Here is a 19,716-nt window from a genome sequence, read left to right on the forward strand (position 1 = left end):
TTGTAAATACTGCTAGTATATAAAATTCTTCTAAACTATAAAATTTTGATTTAATTTGTAGAGATTGGTTATTACATGGCTCCTGAACCATGATCCTGCAGCACGACCAACAGCTGTGGAGCTGTTAAAAAGTGAACATCTTCCACCACCACAAATGGAAGAGTCTGAACTCCATGAAGTACTCCACCATACCTTGGCAAACGTGGATGGAAAGGCCTACCGGACTATGATGAGTCATATATTTTCACAGCGTATATCTCCAGCTATAGACTATACCTATGACAGTGATATGCTGAAGGTTTGTAGGTGTTATGGGGATGTGTGGGGTTTTTATTCCTGTGTTGGATTTTTTAAAAAATGTTTATACAGGTAAACTCTAACATGTTTGAGAGAATTGTGTTATCTCTTAAGATTAACTGTCACATTAGTTCCCATTTAAAGCTACAGACTATACTATGTGCGCTTGAATAACCACTTGCCATTTGAACCTTAGGTTCATTCTTCAATGAAGAAACGAGCAGTATTTGATTGTAGCAGCTAAAACTTTTAAGCTTATGTCCAGATGATTACTTTCTTTACTCTGAACTTCTGTCAAACTAATGGTACTTGCATCTGATTGCTAACAGAATGTGTTGCCTCTGAATGTTTTCCTCTCTTTCTAAGCATGGGAATCAAAGTAATCCTCAGTTTCTCAACTCTAAAATCTTCCTAAATCTAAAGAAATACAAGGTAACACAGTACAGTAATGCTTTGTGTAGCTGTAGTTATTTTTTATTATGTAAGCAATTACAATTTTTATAGTGGGACGAGATAGCAGATGCTTATTGCCTATATTACATGGAGTGTTCATGGCATATGAATTATATATGTACTTTTTATTTGTGATGGTTTCAGGGTAGTTTTTCTATTTGGGCAGCCAAGATACAGCAGCATGTATGTGAGATTGTCAGCCGGATATTTAAAAGACACGGTGGGTGTGTTGACAAAAGTCATTCATTTCCTTTTTCGTGATTGAATGGATTTAAGAGAATGGAATAGTTTTACTGCTATCACATGAGTCAGAAAGTACGTTTAGTAGTTGCATATCATTTGAAGCTTTACATTATTTTTTGCTGTTATTTTGGCATCCAGTAATAGCTGTTAACTTCAAATCTGAACTATTTTAATTTTCTGCAGAAAGAAAAGTGAAAATCTTAATTATATCTTCAAATGTATTTGGTTGTTCTGATAAGTCTATATGAGCTTTTAGAGGTAGGGAGTCTTACATAAAATCTAGATCTGAATATAGGGATAGCTCTACAGTGAAAGACCAAGCATCCATGTAGCGCAGTAACCTCTCTTTGAACATAGCCAGAATGGGAATGGCCTAAGAAAGAGCATGGAAGCAGAGCAAGTGCATAGTGGTACTTTCAGTGATATTGCTCTTAGCAATGATTTGCTGTTCAGGAGCTTCCTGAGCCACATCTGGTGTCATGGTGTTTGACAGTCTTCGATGGTTTTTCTTTCCAGGACTCTATCCAGTCATTAGCAATAGTATTTGCTTAAAATTAGTTTTTAAGAGAGGAGGAAAATTTATGCACACACTGTCACATTTGAAATGTTACACTTTGTATTGTTTTAGAGGCATTCATGATACTATTTTATATAAAAATAGAGAATTTAAAAATAGAAACAAGGAGATTTCCTAATACATCACAATCTGATTAAGCATGATCAGGGTTTGGCAATACAAAAGAATGAGAAAATGAGAAACGTGAATTCAAGTGAGGAGAAGTTACTTCCTCCCACACATACACCATTTAAAGCTTGACAGACTTTGGAAAGTGTTTGTCAGCATTTTAGAGATTGAAATTTTTTCATTCTTTTGGAAAAAAACTGTCAGGGGTTGGATATATATTTTTTCCATTAGATTGTATCTGCCATCTGTAATGGTTAAAAGCATTTCCTTGGTTTTGAGGCTTTTTTTTTTCTCCTGATTTAAATGTTTATGTTGAAATCTAATTGAAGACATGAGTCTATAATAAAAGAGCTGTATGAGAATCAGTAGAGAATTTAAAACAGGAAAGTATTTTTCAGTGATTAGTGATACTATTGTTAATAGTAAGGTTTCAGTGAAGATTGAATTCATGCAGATAGATGGTTGCAAAATATAGCCAGAAAAAGAAGGTATTTATGAGGTTTTAAAGTGAACCATAAACACTTCCCGTACATTTTTGAGACACAGGATGCAACATGTCTGAACAATACTTGTTCTCTTTGGAAGTGCTTCTAGACCAAAGCAGTACTACCGGTATCTGTAGAGTTTCTCATCTGTTTTGTGTGCATGCTTTTGTGAAAGGTGGTGTTTAAAGAGGGAGGACAAGGTAAGGATTCTGCTGGAGCTGTGGAATTTGCAGTTTGTTTCTCTGTGGGCTGCCTGCTGAGCCCAAGAAGCATGCAAGATAGAACATCAAAGTTTGTTTGATGGCTTGCTTTGAACAGTGGAAGAGGAAGGTCTATCAAGGACGCTTAAAATAATGTAATTTTTAAAAGGTGTTAGTTGAGATTATCATGCCCTGCAAGGTTGTTCATGAGCTTGTAAAAAGCAGATGTTACTTCTGAAATGGGAGATAATAGTATTTTACTGGTTTTGTGCAGGAGCCATCAAGCTGCATACTCCATTGCTAATGCCCAGAAATAAAAAACTATATGAACATAATGAAGCTTCATATTTCATGGATCAGAGTGGGATGCTGGTAATGCTTCCTTATGACCTCAGAGTAAGTAGTATCATCTCTGTAGGCAAAGCTGGGTTTGAAGAGTGCTGGTAGTGTCTGTAGATACCTTTGATTCACTAGTGATAAATTTGGTTTAGGCTTATACTACTTCTGACTGTTGAAGTAGTGTATCTTTCAGTGTCTGTTCCTGTATTCCTTAGTGCTGTACTCCTGGTCTTGACAGCTGGAGTCCTGACCACATAGGGAGGAAAGAGACTTTTCCTTTTTATTTCTCTTTTTTTTCTTTCTTGTTTTTTTTTTTTAACATAGGTGAAAATAATGCCATATTATAAATGTGATAGATGTCACTGCTGGTTTGGGGTTTTTTTGTGGGTTTTTTTTCTTGCACATATAAGAGACAAGACTTTTCCAGTGACCAGTGAAAATTCTAATATTCTCATCCCTTTCTTATTTATATGTCTTCATAGAGAATGTAGGTACAGTCTGTCCAGTTTTATGTTCCTCAAACAGACGTCGTCAAAGGTCATTCTACTCTTGAGAGGAATTGCTGTTTGCACAGTTCAGATTTTACTGTCTGGATTCCTCAGTAATACCCAATTATATGCAATGTTGGCCTAATTACCTTGCACTTAATTTAACACATAAATGCTTAAGTGTTATTTTTTGTTTATTATTGACGGTTAAAGAACCTGACTTTTTATACTCCATTTCATTAATTTAGGGTCAGTTTGACTCACCCTTCCTTTGCATTTATAACATCAAGCTATATAATATGTTTCACAGTTAAGGATTTATGCAGGTTCTACAAAATAAATCTTTCCGTTGGAATTACTTGTTTTGGAAAATGTGTTGACCAAAGATTTATTTAAAAATACTCCTTTATTTCTTTATGTAAACAGTAAAATACCTGCTTATACGTTTTAATATGCTCATAGTCGATTTATGATGCATTTTGCATGCATTAGGGTAACTTAAGAAATGTCCTTGTGTCCCCCTCCAAGCTCTTCTAGAAACTTGGCAGGGGGAGATGTTTTTATTTAAAACTTGCAGCAAGGATCATTAGATTAATACTATTTGGCTATGGCAAATACTTAAGGCATTATAACACGTGAGAGTACAAGTGTTACTGCACAGTAGTAATTCATTTCCAGTTTCAGAGCCTAGTCAGACTGAATCTTTTGTTTCAACACTGTTCATGTATTTTGTTTTGCAGATTCCTTTTGCAAGATTTGTAGCTAGAAATAACATATCAAACTTGAAAAGGTAAGGGATATAAAGATGATGTTTTGCACAGATGCCAAGCTTTATGACAGTAACCACTGAAGATGCTGATTTGTTCTTCAATGTTTCCTTTAGATACTGTATAGAGCGAGTTTTCAGACCTCGAAAGTTAGACCGCTGTCATCCCAAAGAACTCCTAGAATGTGCATTTGACATCATTACATCTACTGGAAATAGCTTTTTGCCTATAGCAGAAACAATTTATGCCATTTCAGAAATCATTCAAGAGTTTTCAGTGCTACAGGTAGATTCTCTAATCATCCCCTTTGCTCTCTTTTCCATCCTAAAATTTGAATCTAAGTAAATCTTTAGTCTAATGTATTTAAAAAGGATAGTTCCTTTAACCTTAACAAGTGCAGAACTGTTTTCACGTTTTATCTATAGTCAGTTACAGAACACTGTCATTTAAATAAAAAATACGTTTCGTAGGTAAACTTAAAATGAAGCATAGGTTTGTGTGCAAAGGAAATATTAATTGAATCCTTACAGTGCCATTAAAATAACATCTTCCTTCTGTCAGGCAGTCATTATTGTAGAATGGGACAAGCCTTGCCATTCTTTAGTTATAGAGGGAAGGTAAGGTGGTGGAAGGAGAGGTCTGAAGTGATTTTTGAACTGTTAGGAAATCTTTTTTTTTTTTTTTTTTTTTTTTTTTTTTTAAGCAAAATGGAATGCAAGTAAAACTTCCCCCCCCCCCCCCCCCCCCCCCCCTTTCTTTTTTCTTTACCCTTCATTAGGAAAGAAAGTACAGTATTTACTTGAACCACACTGCCTTACTGAAAGCTATACTTTTGCACTGTGGGATACCAGAGGATAAACTTAATCAAGTTTATATCATTCTGTATGATGCTGTGGTAAGATACTAGTTATTAATCTAATCTCTGTCATCATCACTGTAGAGTATCTTATTTTGTGGAGCTTTCTCTAAAAATGAGTAACAGCCCATTGCCAGCATAACAAGGAATATCCTGTCGATATATAAAAAGGCTGACTATCTTTGGGCTGTAAACTCGGATAAATTACTTTTCTGTTACTACTGGATTGGGATGTTTTAAGATGATTTTTAAATGTGTATTTATGAGAGAATTATTCACCTGTATAATTAAGAACTGGTAGGGTACTCAATAAAAACCTTACAATGTATCTTGATACCATGTTGGTCTTTTCTACCTTATCAGCAGAGAAAATAGATTAAATTCATTTGAATAATTAAGGTAGTGCTTAAATCCCAACAAAATGCCTTTTTTATTTCCTTTATTCTTTTTTTGTTGTTTATTAATTTACATAAGCATTTCAATATCTATGCAGAAGTGCTTTTCAGCAAAGTTGGCATTTCTGTACTTTTTGTTGCTGCTTGAAACCAAGCCAAATGTGGCCTCACTACAAGATTGGTGGAAAATGTGTTATTATTTTTGTTCTATTATTGCAGTTTGTAAATGCAACCTTTAATTCAAGATATTGGGAAGTTGTGTTTTAATTCTTAGCAATAGTAATATTTTTTGGTAACTCGGTTGTTGAATATGTTTGAATCTGTTTCTCTTGTAGACTGAAAAGCTAACTAAAAGAGAAGTAGAAGCCAAATTCTGTAATCTTTCTCTCACATCGAATAGTGTAAGTAATTTTAATTCAATGTTAATTTCTGTGTAACTTGCCATAAGTCAGTAACATTTAATTACTTTACAATTTAATCAGCCAAAGTAAGAAAAATAAACTGTTACGTCTGCTGTTCAGAATAGATCAGTCTCTTTGGAAGTGGTCTGATTTTGTTCTCTGTTCTCTCTGGAAGTCCATATTGCAAGTGTCCAAGTTTCTTTTTTCTTCTAAACATATTTTTCAGACTGTGGAAACAATAAAAGGGTAAATGGAATACTGTACAGTGGTGTTTAGTAAAACAAACTGAGAGAAACTTAAAAAAAAAAAAAAATGTCTGCAAATAACGATGAATGTGCATAAAGAGTTGAGGTTAACTTCTGGACACCCTGATGAGACTTGTGCCTGTCCATTCCTTTCCTCAGCTCACTAGGTAAAAACAGGCTGCTGGGCAAAATGAGCAAAAAAGGCAGATATTTTACTCACACTAAGTCACATTTTTTTTTGTTTTTAGATGTGACCTATTATGAGCACTATCAGTGGTGCTACCTATGTTTTTTATTTGATTTTTGGTTTTAGCTTTCTCGACTCTACAGATTCATTGAGCAGAAGGGAGAAGCAAGTAATGTATTTCCATTTTTAAACACAATGATAAAACAAAAGCCAGGTGTCACTCAGCTGTTGAAGCACGGCATGAAGGATTTAGAGGAAATCATTGGTCTGTTAAAGCAACTTGGAATAAAACTTCAGGTTTGTAAAATAATCTGCTAATAAATTAGGCCTTGTAATTTTCCAGGAAACAAAGTAATGATATTTCAGAATAGAAAGGCACAGCAAAGTGTCTTTTGATGGCAAGTAATAATACTGGCATTTATTTATTTATTTATTTATTTATTTATTTATTTATTTATTTATTTATTTAAGACTCACTTTAAGAATAAGACCTCTTCCAGTCAGAAGTCTCTGGCTTAGTTTCTATCCAATGACACACAGACTTTTTTTTTTCCCCCCCCCAACCAAGATTGAAGGCATTACCTAGAGCATAAAGGAATTTTTAAAGTTTTGAAACAAAATATAAATATTTTTTAAAATACAGAAAGCTGATGACTACTAAATACCTCCCCTCCTCCTTCCTTGAGGCTTGCTGTCTGGGTTTTGTGCTATAGGTCTCTTGGGATGCTTTAAGATTAAAGTATCATTTCCTTATTTTTAATTGTATTTTAAATTTTTGGAGATAAGGAGTGTTTCTGTATGTCTTCCTTATGTGAGAACAGTGTTTTCAATCCATACTGCTAATGGGAAATTAATTATATTAACCAGTAATATTGGTAAAGGTCTTGTACATATACTCATTTTTATTTTACAGGTTTCTATAAATCTGGGACTAGTTTACAAAATACAGCAGCACAATGGTATTATCTTTCAGTTTATAGCATACATTAAAAGAAGACAAAGAACTGTGCCTGAAATTCTTGCTGCAGGGGGCAGATATGATCATCTGGTATGCGCTCATCTCTTTTAATGAATTCAGATTTTTTTTAAAAACCATGAAAAAATTAAAAACCTTTTTGAAATTTTGCAAAGATAACTATTTGGGTCTTACATTTTGTTTGTGTCTTGTTTTGAGATTCCACAATTTAGAGGGCCGCAGATGATAGGACCAATTCCTTCAGCTGTTGGAGTCAGCGTAGCTATAGATAAAATAACTGCTGCTGTTTCCAGTGTGGAGGATTCTGTAAGTCTGGTTTTTGGGAGGTGGGGGGTTTTGTTAATTTGTTTACTCCTGACAGTTCAGTAACCTAATTGTAGCCACAGATGGGCAAAAAATGAGATGTTCAGATGTGTTCCAAAATAATACCATACTGAAATAGACAGCGGTCATTGAGATGACCTGTTTTCTTCTGTGTTTCTCTACATAAAATTATTTAGTAAAATAAAAAACTTAAGAAAATGGACTACTTTGTACAGTGTCATACAATTTCACTTGGTTGTGGAATGTGTATTTTATTAACTTTTCTTTTATAGGAATAAATGAACATTGCTAAGCAGAGTGGGAAGTAAAGAACAGAATAGGCTAGGATACTTTGCAAGCTGAGGCTGTGCAGATGCTTTTCATCAAAGATTGAGCTTCAGTGACTTTCAAACATGCTTAGGTAGATTGTGGCTCTAAAAAGAGGTGGATCTAACCCCTTTTGTTCAGCTTGATGCATTTTGAAAACCATTAGTATGTTTATCCTTGTTATTTTAACCACATTATGAAAGGGAAAAGGTGGTCTTGTGGCTAATACTGTTGCCCTTGTTTTTACTTTCCTTTCAGGTTTCTGTCAGCTCATGTGACCTGCTGGTTGTAAGTGTTGGTCAGATGTCAATGGGTAGAGCTGTCAATATTGTTCAGAAGCTCTGGACTGTAGGAATTCCAGCTGAAATAATGTATGACTGGTCCCAGGTAGAATTTCTATCTCGTGTGTTAACTATATTGTTGTTCTTCAAGATCAGTGCAGCCTGAGACCATCCTTTTTCAGTTTTTTCTGGTTTTTATTGAGTTACAGAATCATAAAACTGAGCGTGTAGGGTGCTATTCAGGTACAATGATGTTAAAGTCTCACTGGCCTTGCAGCATTCTTCCTCTCTATCTCCCAGAGTATCTAAAAGTGTGATGAAGGATCTTTATGCGCTCCTCAGAGCACAGAGGAATAAAGTGACCTTCCCCGATTATACACTTGAGTGTGGAGTCCAAGGCCTATTGAAATCAAGGGGGAAAGTCGCATAATGAATTTTAAATGAGGCCAGTTAGCTCCAATTAAGTGAAGTGAGGATGCTTCAAAGCAGAAGCGTATTTTGTACCAGTGAAGGCAATAAATTTTCCTTTCAGTGAGGGCTGCAGGTGGGATCCCTGAATTGATGAGTTAATCCTTAATAAAGGGCATGTCTGGAACAGAACAGTAGCATCGACTTTTAAATATATCCAGATGGCTGAAGACTATCAGGTACAGAGGGAATATTGACATCATTCTACTGTTAGAAGAACAGTTTAGTAAACTGAGCTACTAGATACGCTCTGGGGTCCCCCTGTAGTTCCTGGAGAGATGTGTGTAGGAGGGAGAGAAAGTGGCAGGCTAAATTGTGCCCTTTTTTCTCCAGTTGAAACCAAGCAGACCCTTTAGGCACTACTGCCTCACTGGAGTAGTGAGCTGCATGGCAATGCTGAAGTCCCTTTCAACAGTGGTGGCAGTTATGAGGATTATGAGTCTGGTTCACCTTTTAAGTATGGTAGTTGGTGACTAACAAAAGAAACACTGTGCACTTGCCAATTCTGAGTTATGTGCTGCAGAGCAGACAGTTTTGAGCTCACTCACTTAATTGCATGACTTTTTTGTAAACTTTTGCCATAACATTTCTGATGGCTTCGATCCCTCAGAATTGAAAAAAAAACCCACATCATTATGCTTTTTATATGATCACCCTGGCTTCTCTTCTTTTTGTGATTCTTAAGGAATGAAGATTTGGGTGGTTCTTACCTCTGTGTAATGCTGTCCTGCAACCCACTGCTAAGTCAGCATAGCAAGCCCTTCAGTAAGCTCAGCACTGAGAATGATGCAAGTCAGCCTCAGGTTTACATGAAACCCAGCTGGAGTCAGCTTTCATGACAGGAGTACCAGTCATGCAGGACTGAGCTATTACTGAAAGTCGCAGACAGTGGGGTGGTAACTGTTTGATTGATGTTACATTGCACATTTTTACAGTTATGTAGACCCTGCACTTCTAGATCCAGCCAGCCCTTCTATGTGGGAACTATGACTGCAGGGCCTAAGCATTCTCTCTGTCTAGTGTAGACCTTGATTTCAATTTTTAAGGAGCATTGGGTGGATAAATACATGCATAATGAAGTTTTACCTCCTGGACTTGTTAATAAAGTTCTCTCAGAAACTTATATAATCATTGTAACTGCTGCATATCGAGTTATTTTAATTAAGGGCAGGAGACTTTGATTACTTAAGTCATCATTTTATAATCTGTCAAATTTCTGTCCCATTCCCCTTCCTCTGTTCCATTTTAGTCCCAGGAAGAACTGCAGGAATATTGCAGATGCTCTGGGATTACGTATGTGGCTCTTGTGTCAGATAAAGAAGGAAGTCATGTGAAGGTAAGTGTGGGATAAGAGGATGCTTGATGGTGTTTCAGATTTATAATCTGTTCTTCTGTATTTCTTTGTTTTTTAAGATCATGATTATTTTTAATGAAGTATTTAAGTAGATGGAATCCAGGTAAATACAGTTTCAGTTGCTAAGTAGTAGAAAGTTCTGAAGAAGCAGCCTCCTTTTTATCCCTCTGTAACACTGTTATTTACAGACCTCCTTTCCTCTAGGAATAGTCCAGAAATTAGTGCAAACATTGCTTGACTTTGAGTGATTGGTGTCTTTACATGGAAAAAGGTTTCTGTTGTCTCTGATTTCTTTGAATCTACAAAAGGAATTAGTTGACTCTGTGATCTTTCCAGTTGGCAGCTTTCCATGTTACAAAACAAATATAACTAAAACATAAATCTAAAAAAAATCCACATAGTTCAAACAGGCAGAGTCTGAACCACACTCATCTCTGTAAGTAAGCTAAGGTTAAGATTTAAAGACTAGGCTGTGTCACAACATGAATTACCACCTTCTGTGCTCTGCAGCCTGTGGTTCTGGTACCTTTTTAGAAGTTAGAAGTTTTAAAATATTCTTGATTCTGGATCATAAGGAAAAAGATCATCATTCGTTGAATAAATATTTATTCTTTGGAAAAAGTAACCATTTGACAGCATCTAGCATGGCCATGTTACCTAGTCAATGTGCATTACTGAAATGTTTTTCACTTGTTATTCACTTTCCTTGTCATTGTAACACAGATAGCAAATAACTGTGCAATAGCTGTATGAACAAGTAGATTTGGATGATGAGAATGCGATATATCAATGTCTTTCACAAGACTATTACAGAGCGTTCTTTTAAACGTGCTTTATTGAAGCAAAACCAACAAAGAACATGCTAATGAGGTGAATGGTGTTGTTATTGATTAATCTCTTCCCAGTAAAGATGGAGCAGATGTTCTAAGTTTTGAATGTTTGAGTCTAACTTTTGTGAACTGAAAGGCAAGCCTTATTCTAACACAGTTCCTTAACTTTAAAAAAAAAAAAAAAGCCCCAAACCAAATAAGCTATTATTAATATGGTATTTGCACCTATAAACCATTCTGTTAAAAAATTAATTATCATATATTAAATACAAGTAGCCAAGCTAGTTTAAGCTTTGGGAATGCAGAAGAAATTAGCTGGTTGAAAAAAAACCCAAAAATCTAATCAAAGATTTAATTGGCAGTGATTGATCAGTAGTGATGATAGCTTCCTACCTTTGACTGCTTCACCTTTAACGGGTGAATAATCCAGTTTGGTTTTGATCAAATTTGATAAGTTTATTCATATGCCATTTTAAGAATCAACAATCTTAAGAACCACTGAACTACATCATAGGTGAAATCCTTTGAGAAAGACAGACAGACGGAGAAAAGGATTTTAGAATCTGACTTAATAGATCACCTGATCCAGAAACTGAAAATTAAAATCTGTGACGAAAGATGTAGTAGGTAAGTAGCATAACATGTCAACGTGAATAGTCAAAATCAGAAGTGAATGTATGTTTGTTTTAATGAAATAATTTTAAGTCGTGCTCAGTTAAATCTTGATTTTATTTGATAAAGAGTAAGAGCTTTGCTGAATCCCCTTTTGAGGGGAAAAGAAGGTAAAGGGCTTGGTTATAGAATTTTATTGAGACTAAGAGACTGATTTGCCTAGCTGCTGTTACATTCAAACATCCATAGTGCTTCATAAATTAAAAGGCCATGCGGTTATCCAGCTCAAATGCTACTAGAACACCAGTATTGTTTGTATGGCAGGACTGCCTGCAAGTCCCTGATACTGACCAGAAGTCCATTACATTGATGTACTGTGTGAGGCAGTGTTGATATGGTAAAAATGAAGGTGTAATTGTAGCACACCTGTATGTACACTTTGGCTGGCACAAATGAAAGTAACACCTGGCAAAGACTCAGGGTACACAGCAACATCGCATCATCCTGTCTTTGTTGAAATTACTATTTATTGTCACTAATAGAAGTTAGTACAGACATCACAGGAGAGGCTACTGTCACACCTCTGTGCAATAGCTGTTATTCACACATATCCCTTTGTAAATGTATAATTATACACACGTCTATATATATTTATATGTCTGTACATATGTATGTATGTACATACTGGAAGCAGGAACAGACATGGTTTAGTCACACAAACTAGAGTTCAGAAACTAACAGATTTGACACCTGGAGTATTTCTGAAAAGAGTTAACAATAAAGGAAATAGTTAAGCTGGGAAGTGCTTAACTCGAGCAGTAGTTTGTGCAGGTGGTTGAATTCTGCTACCCACCTCTTTCTTCTCCTTTTTCTGGCCTCAGCCAGTCTTGGCATTTAACTTTGCAACTAACCTGATTTTCATGGTTTTTGTGACAAATCTACAGGATCTACCAGAAGCTGTGAAAGAAAATCATTCTTTCTAAAAGTTACCTTATTTTTAGATCCTGAGAACAGATTATAGAAAAACCTGTATTTGGTAATACTAAACAGAGAAATGCAGTAACTATGATTGTATTAACACCGGCAAATTTATTTGTTAATGAATCCTGAATGTGGAAAGCAAAGGGATCCAAACTAATTATTGAAAGCTTCCTTGAGTAGATGTGATCTTAAGTATAAATATTACTTTGATACTTTAGTATTATCTCACAGAAACCTGTAAGAAGTTGTAGATTAAATTAATAATTTAGAGAGAATATTCTCATAATATCTTCTAGTATTAGGATCTAAATCACTCTTGCGTGATGGGGAGCACATTGGTTTTTTTTATCCGTAGGACACACAAAGATTGCTTCTAGATCTGATTTTGTAATGTAATGTAATGTTGTATGATTTCCTGTCTGTTCCAGAATAGAATTTAGTCTGCAGATATGTGCTGGGAAGTATCCATAAATTTCTTTATCTGTTGGAATGAAATATGTGTGTGTGTATGATAATCTGAAACCATGTCTTACTACAGTATTTCTTTGTTACTGTAAATTTGTTTCCCTAACTGTCTTTGTTTATTTTTAGAGAAACCTCAGATAATCTTTCAGTACCAAATCAAAAGGGATCATTTACTAATATTTCAGGTATTTAATTTGTAGTTATAGAATATACAAACCGTTTCTCTTTCTGCTTAAAAACTGTTTTATAAGAAAATATTGCTGGAACATAAATTTTAAAAGCATTACCAGAGTCAGAGAAAGAAAATGTTCTCTAGCAGTGCCTCTGGTTAGAGACATTTCCTCCTAATCTCAAATCTTGTTCCATGTGATCTAAAACTGAAATTTTCTCCAAACTAACAAAATGAGCGCTCAGACCAACAGACAGAGTATTCCCCATACAAGCATTCATTGATGCAGTGATTTAGGACGGGGGAAAAACCAAAAACCATGAACATTTCCTAGCTGAGGAGAAATTAAATGTCATCTTGATGAAAAATGACATGACCTGTGATTGTTACAGTGTTGAGACCCATGTACATTGACCTAAGATTTTCTAGATGTTCTACTAAGATTTTCTTTCTTCAAATGAAAATGCCTTTACATTTCTAGCTACAGATTTGCACTCCTTAGTCTGATAATAGAAGTTTGCATATAAAGAATAATATTAAGTACTTGTTGTGTGGATAAAGTTTGGCATTTTTGGTAATTATTTTATTAGGTACTGATACAGTGTGTGGTAGCGGTGGTGGTTGTTTTTAAAGAAACACTTGCTGCCCACCCCCCCCTGCCCTTGCATAACAGTGAGGGAGAGAGGTGGCCATGCTTAACTTGGTTTGGGTTTTTTTTGTGTGTGTGCTTACCAGAAGTGGCAATTTGGATGTCAAAATAAGCCATTTCAAAATTTATTGTTATTTGGGGGAGCTGGGGTTTATTGTTTGTTTTGTCATTAACTCTGCTAAGGGACAGAGCATTAAATAGTTGCCTCATTCTTGTAACAGCTTTTCTTTTTTTGGTGTTAGGTATGCTACATTCCTCTATTAGTTTCAGGGAACACTGATGTAAAATACCAAATTTCTTAGTCTTACCAACCAGTCCTTCAAAGTCATAAGTGAGCGTTTGAGAATTTACATGCACATTTTCATTACCCTATTTACTTGAATGACTTTGGGGTTTTTTTTGCAGCTTTTCAAAACCTACACTATACAGATCTTAGCTTATTAATATTTGTAAATTTTCTGTTTCTTGCTACTTCTTGTATAAAGAAAGAATATAATCTAAAACTATATGTTTGCATTTTAGGTGTATTTGAATCACATGGAACTCTTGTGCCTAATGTTAGTGTTATAGCTCCTGAAAAATTATCTGCCAGTGCCAGGCGTCGTCAAGAAATTCAGGTAAACACACATCAAATAAGTATTAAGAAGTGATCCTTAAAAGTGAAGGAATAGTAGAATTCATATTTTCACTATCACCTAACTTACACAAATACATCCTGTTTGTTCTTTATTCATAAAACAGACGATGAGCAACACAAAAGTTTGAAGGCAAAGACTACAATTTTTTAACATTTTGGATCTTGGGGATTATCCGTGACATTGTGGCTCAGCCATCATTGTACATACATATTAGAAATCTTATTTTAGTAGGGACTGTGGTTCTGGAATTTTCCTTTTTTTATATAAATGCTGAAGTGTGTTAAAGGTGCAAGTTCAGCATACTTTTATTTGTAATATGTTTGTAACAGATACTCTATGTATTTCATTATGTTGTCTCAAACTAAAGGCCTAAGAAAAAATTGCAGATTTAAAAAAAACAAAACCAAAAACCCCAACAACAAAAAAAAAAAACCAACCCACAACCCTGCCTAAAATGTGATATTACAATAATGTAGAAAAGATTAAATTATGCTAGCAACAAATGTCAGAGTTCGCTCATTTAGGATTATTGGCTTCAAGATATTTAGAGTACATGGTAAAACAGAACTGTAATCTCACCCCTTTTCAGTCCAAATTTGGGTGTGGAACAAAAGAATCCTGCCTATAAATAGTTCTTAGAACGCAAATAAAGAACTGGATGTTATTCTCTGAGCGTTGAGCTAAACAGACTTGCTGTTTTCAGGTTTTTAATATATAAAAGCATCTTTGCAAGATACAAAAGACAGCATAGTGCAAGGCTGCAACTACATTTGTAAAGTGCTACCTTTGCAGGATTACTAGCTTGCTCTGCAAAAAAGTGTTACAAGGCATGACCTGTACTTTGGTTTGGCTTTCAAATCAGTCATCCTTCTTCAGCTAGAGATGATTCACTGTATCCAGTCACAGATTCTCACATTCCTCTGAAAAGTTACTTAACACCCAGAAACAGAAAGGTAGTTTTTACTACATATGTGAGAATTAACATTGTAACATGCAGTCTATCTGCTTTAGTACAGTACCAGTATTAGCAAGTCTTTATCATTCCTGCAAGAGTGGCTTAGACCCCATCTCCTCATCAAGGATTATTGTGGAATTGTTACTGAAAATTCTATTAAATGTGAATTTTAGTTTTAATATGATGTAGTTCTACATCTTGTGTTAGAAGCAGCCTCTTCTGTTCTCATCATCTATGAAGTAGAAAATACGTGCTCCTAACCTGTGTCACAGAAGCAGTGTATTTTACATTTGCCCATCTTTTGTTGCCAGGTGCAAACAAGACTTCAGACATTCATTTCTAGCCTGCAACAGAAAACAAGCGAGATCGAGATTTTAGCAGTAAGTATTTGGCAGAAGCCTGAATTAATTTCAAATCTCTTAATTGAATTGGATGATGCAGTTGCTATCTGGAAGAAACTACTGCCAATAGCCTCACTTTAGAGATACCAAATGAACCAAACTTCTGATTAAATAAGACCTATGGCATGGTTCCTTAATACTTGAAAAGTATCTCAAACTGTGTGTATTGGAGAGTTGCATAGAACAAAACCTAACAAGTATTTAGTTGTAAATTCTTAAGCTGTACTTTTGCTAACTACTGTAGATTTGGTAACTTGTTCTGCTAGATTTGCTCTTACATTTAAACCAACATAGCTTTTGTTTGTATGTAGCTTTTAGACTTTGCTGACCATGTCACAAAGGACTTTAAAATGGTATATGCTTTTCAGGAAACATACTGCCTATTTGCCTATGCCTGTTTGGAACTTTCCATAACAGAATCTGTCGTGAACAGTTTGTTTAAAATGCTTAAAACCTTGGCAAATTCCCAATTCTGTCAGCACGAGTGCTTCTTTGGAAATCAAAAAGTCTGACTCCTTTCAGTATAGCTAATCTCTAGTTGGCAAACTGATAACAGAAGAACTGTTAAGTATTGGTTTCTTGATGATATTTTTACAGGTAGATCTGCCAAAAGCAACTGTGATACACTTCTTATCATTAGAGGTAAGCAATCGAGTATTGTCGTTAAAACTCTTAATTGAACAACAGATGATAAATTCTGTTCCTAATGAAGTGGAATGTAAAATTCACAGTGTAGTTTTTCTCCTTCAAGGAGTTTGAATTAGGTTTTAAAACTTGAAAGGATTTTTTTTACCAAAGGAGCTTGACTGAGGCTAGAAAAATCTTTTTGTCAAACACCTGTTACACAAGACACCATTAGGAAGTCCTAATGCAAAGCTCTGGGTTCTTTTTCCCCAAGAATAGTTAACTGAAATTAAGTCTCACTGATCATTTTGAGAAACCAATAAGCATTAACAGCAGTTTCAACAAAGATGTTCCTTGAAGCTGTTAATGAAGGAGGATCCAAAATACAGATGCAATTGTTCCAAGTACAGTAGCTGAAACATCTCTTAGTGCAGCCAAGATAAAAAGGGGATGTATAAGTATTACGTTGACACCTCTTAACAACTTAGAAACTGCTGGGGGGGGGGGGGGTGGAGACAAAGCTCTTTTCTTTCCTCCAATGACAGCAGTAGCTTTAAAGTCAGAAGTTCTCACTAGAGAGAGAAATGCCCCCCCATCCCCCAAAAAAAACAAACTCAAGAATGGCATCCTGCCTGGAAGTGGATTTAGTACTTTCATACCTTTCATCTACTGCTCTGAAGCAGGGCTTGTCTGGTAATCAGACCGCAGTAAACATTTGAATATATTTTCAAGATACTTAAGTTCATCCAGTCTGTCCAAATCATGGAGATAGTTTATCACCTTTTACTTTAAAAAAAAAAAAAAAAAAAAAAAAGCACATGATCAGCCTGCATCATTCACTTTTGACCATCCTTAGACCACAGTTCTTATATTCTATCCAGCATTGTGAAACTGAGAGCCCCTTTCATTGCTTATGCCTTTTTATTGCTAAAGTATGTATTAAGAAACTGATCACTAAGTTCTTAATACGTTTTCTTAAAAAAAAAAAATTTAAAAATCAAGTTGCACATTTATATGAATTTTGTTTGAAACCTGTTTAATTAAGGAGCATTGACATTACACGATGTTGAGAAGACTGAATCCAATCAGAAGTATTTCCTTCATGAGAGAATGTAAGACTGTATCATAGTTCCTTGTCAATTTTCTTTTTCTTAGTTTTATGGAGATAGACAAGCTTTTGATGCTACTGTGAGACAACTGATGTCACGATGGCCAAAACAGAGATGTTCATATTTACAAGCAATTTGTGATGAAATTTACAGTATCAAAATGGAAAAGAGGTAAATTTGTTAAGCTCTTACAGGTACATGAAACATCTCAATTATTTCTGCATTCAAACTTTACTACATAAGCTGCTCTTCATATGTTCTTCCCTTTCCCTCTCCCTGAGGAAAAAAGAAATATTCAGGAAATGTGTATAGTACCTTGAGTACTATGGGAAGAGTTTATTGGTTATCTAATCGTCACTTGTGGCAAAATGTAAATTCTTGGTCATGCACATTCTTCATTTTTATAAGCCTTTTCAAAAATCTATTCCCGCTGTTATCTCATGTGCTACTTTGTTCATAAAACAGAATCGCAAACAACTATATACATTCAGGTATACTGCTATTCTACTACATAGTAACCCTCTCTTCTCATGGGAGAGACTCAGCTTGCCTTTTAAAACTCACAACCACATTTAATTCCTCCTGCTTTGAAGGAATACAATGGGAATCTGGCAGAGCTGATAGACTGCCCAGCTTTAAGCAAACATGATGCATGCTTTTCCAACATGTACGGTAAAGCCCGTTTCTGTTTTCTAAGCGTAAAAACATTTATTTTCAACTCGTAGCCTCCTTGTTGGATTCTGGCAAGGCCAAAACAGATAGTCTGGGCACATCTAGTTCTAAGCCTCAAATTTGCAGCTGTTGCATGTATTGGTACAGTTAGGTGAGACCTGGGTATTCTGTCCTGTTGTGGGTTTCCTTTATAATGTATTTTCTTAAACCTATGTTCAGCTTGAAGGTACTACTTAACTTTTAAGTGAGACTAAAAATTTACTTTCCTTTTTCTTGGAGATGCACCAAAATTGCTTCAGGTTTGCTAATGTTAACTAAGGCAACTAAACATCAAGTAAAACTTCTTTTTCTTCCTGTGGCTTGCAAGGCTGTGAGCAACAGAACACAATTACTACATACAAATAATATTCCATACAACATTGGGTGGGAAGGTAATGAAGTCCTGACGAAGCCTTCCTTTCCCATTTGATGCCTGCACACAGAACACTGCTTAGCCATAAGCCTTCAGATCACTGAATGAAAACTGAACAGGCTAGATAAATGGAAAGAGAATTAAAGGGAAAACTGCAGTCGCAGCCAAAGGAACTACAACTTACTGCTTTTCTACTGAATCTTTGCTGTTAGCATATTGCTAAGATTTGCCACAGGTAATGTAGGTTTTGAACCTGCAGTTTAAAAGTTCTCTCTTTTCCTTCCCTCTGCAGGGTTCCAGCGCTTATCCTGTACAGTTACAGAGACGAATACAAGGTTTTGTTTTAATGCTTAAAGCATCTTCTATGGGATGCTTTTACTAACAGACAACAGTGTTTTGTCAAAAGGAATTTCAAGAAGCTGTAATAATGCAAAACAGGCAACTAAGGCCTTTTTATGTGTCCAGATTGAATTTCATCTGTAATATAAAACTGTAAATTTATGTCAAAAAGTGGAAATAAATGTTTTATAGGCAATTAAGGAGCAAGTCTGACTACAGCCACAGATATGTATTATCATGTAATTCTTGTCCCTTATGTCATGAAAGATACCAGCTGTGCAGGTGTAAAAATATTTTTTTTTAAATGCAGTTTCAGAATGCCTTTTATGTCAACATGCAATGGTAGTACTGAAATGAGAAACTCAGTTCAAAGATTAGAGAGGATGAATTATCTTCAACTCTTTTGAACTACTTTTGAAGGTTTTTTTATGTAATAAAAGGTTGCTTCTTGAAATACATATTACAAGCTTTTTGTGGGTTTTTTGTTTGTTTGGGTTTTTTTAAACCTACTATTTTGATTTCTATATAAAAGATGGTAGACTTGAAGCTGTGAGAGTTGTTGCAAGCCTGGCTGCCTACACTTGTCATGCCTGTACTTTTGCATTCAAACCAAGCAGCAGCTTCCTGGGAGATGAAATAAGACCCAGTGGAGAAAAAACTTGTTTCAGACCTAAAGGAGCTAAACCTAAGACTTTTAAGAGAAACAGTAACCTGCATGTGCTAAAGACATAACCAAAGTTTTAAACTAGCTTTCTTCACATGGGTTGTCAGATTAACTTCAAACTTAAAGTCCTAGTAATGATGGGAATCTTGTAATTATCTTCTTGAAGCTAAACTGTAACACAACTCCATCAGGAAAGGTGAAGCTGAGCAAAGCTGAAGATGAGTTACAGCAGACGTAGTTAACTATGCATTATATTTTGTATCAAACTACTTGTAATACTGGAGTGAATATGCAAAAAAGTTAGGGATTTCTGGAACTATACTGGTGTTTACCCTCCCTCCCCACCTGGTACCTTCTGTTTAAACAGCTTACCCCTGTTTCTTTAACTCAAATGATTGCCTTGAGCACTGCAGGCTCATTGCATCAAGAAGGACCTACTTACTTAC

At 35.4% G+C, this 19,716-nt stretch overlaps 1 protein-coding gene across 12 annotated transcripts in view; it reads left to right on the forward strand.

Annotated features, from left to right (window-relative positions):
• Nucleotides 1-19,064, forward strand: part of EIF2AK4 (eukaryotic translation initiation factor 2 alpha kinase 4) — a 40,618-nt gene extending 21,554 nt beyond the window's left edge. For 3 of the 12 annotated variants that reach the window (XM_041128427.1, XM_041128422.1, XM_030034034.2), the window contains 19 exons: nucleotides 62-298; nucleotides 895-970; nucleotides 2,638-2,759; nucleotides 3,931-3,980; nucleotides 4,074-4,242; nucleotides 4,736-4,852; nucleotides 5,544-5,609; nucleotides 6,168-6,338; nucleotides 6,955-7,089; nucleotides 7,216-7,323; nucleotides 7,906-8,034; nucleotides 9,646-9,732; nucleotides 11,095-11,207; nucleotides 12,765-12,823; nucleotides 13,979-14,073; nucleotides 15,361-15,429; nucleotides 16,048-16,092; nucleotides 17,230-17,354; nucleotides 18,560-19,064. In XM_041128427.1, the coding sequence (XP_040984361.1) occupies nucleotides 62-298; nucleotides 895-970; nucleotides 2,638-2,759; nucleotides 3,931-3,980; nucleotides 4,074-4,242; nucleotides 4,736-4,852; nucleotides 5,544-5,609; nucleotides 6,168-6,338; nucleotides 6,955-7,089; nucleotides 7,216-7,323; nucleotides 7,906-8,034; nucleotides 9,646-9,732; nucleotides 11,095-11,207; nucleotides 12,765-12,823; nucleotides 13,979-14,073; nucleotides 15,361-15,429; nucleotides 16,048-16,092; nucleotides 17,230-17,354; nucleotides 18,560-18,614 (2,028 nt within the window). In that variant the 3' untranslated portion in view covers nucleotides 18,615-19,064. Of the gene's footprint in view, nucleotides 1-61; nucleotides 299-894; nucleotides 971-2,637; nucleotides 2,760-3,930; nucleotides 3,981-4,073; nucleotides 4,243-4,735; nucleotides 4,853-5,543; nucleotides 5,610-6,167; nucleotides 6,339-6,954; nucleotides 7,090-7,215; nucleotides 7,324-7,905; nucleotides 8,035-9,645; nucleotides 9,733-11,057; nucleotides 11,208-12,764; nucleotides 12,824-13,978; nucleotides 14,074-15,360; nucleotides 15,430-16,047; nucleotides 16,093-17,229; nucleotides 17,355-18,559 lie in introns of those variants that run through there. The other 9 variants (XR_005933844.1, XM_041128428.1, XR_005933845.1 and 6 more) reach the window with 9 other exon arrangements.
• Nucleotides 19,065-19,716: the final 652 nt, after the last annotated feature.

Source organism: Aquila chrysaetos, chromosome 2, assembly GCF_900496995.4.
Source record: "Aquila chrysaetos chrysaetos chromosome 2, bAquChr1.4, whole genome shotgun sequence".
Lineage (NCBI taxonomy): Eukaryota > Metazoa > Chordata > Aves > Accipitriformes > Accipitridae > Aquila > Aquila chrysaetos.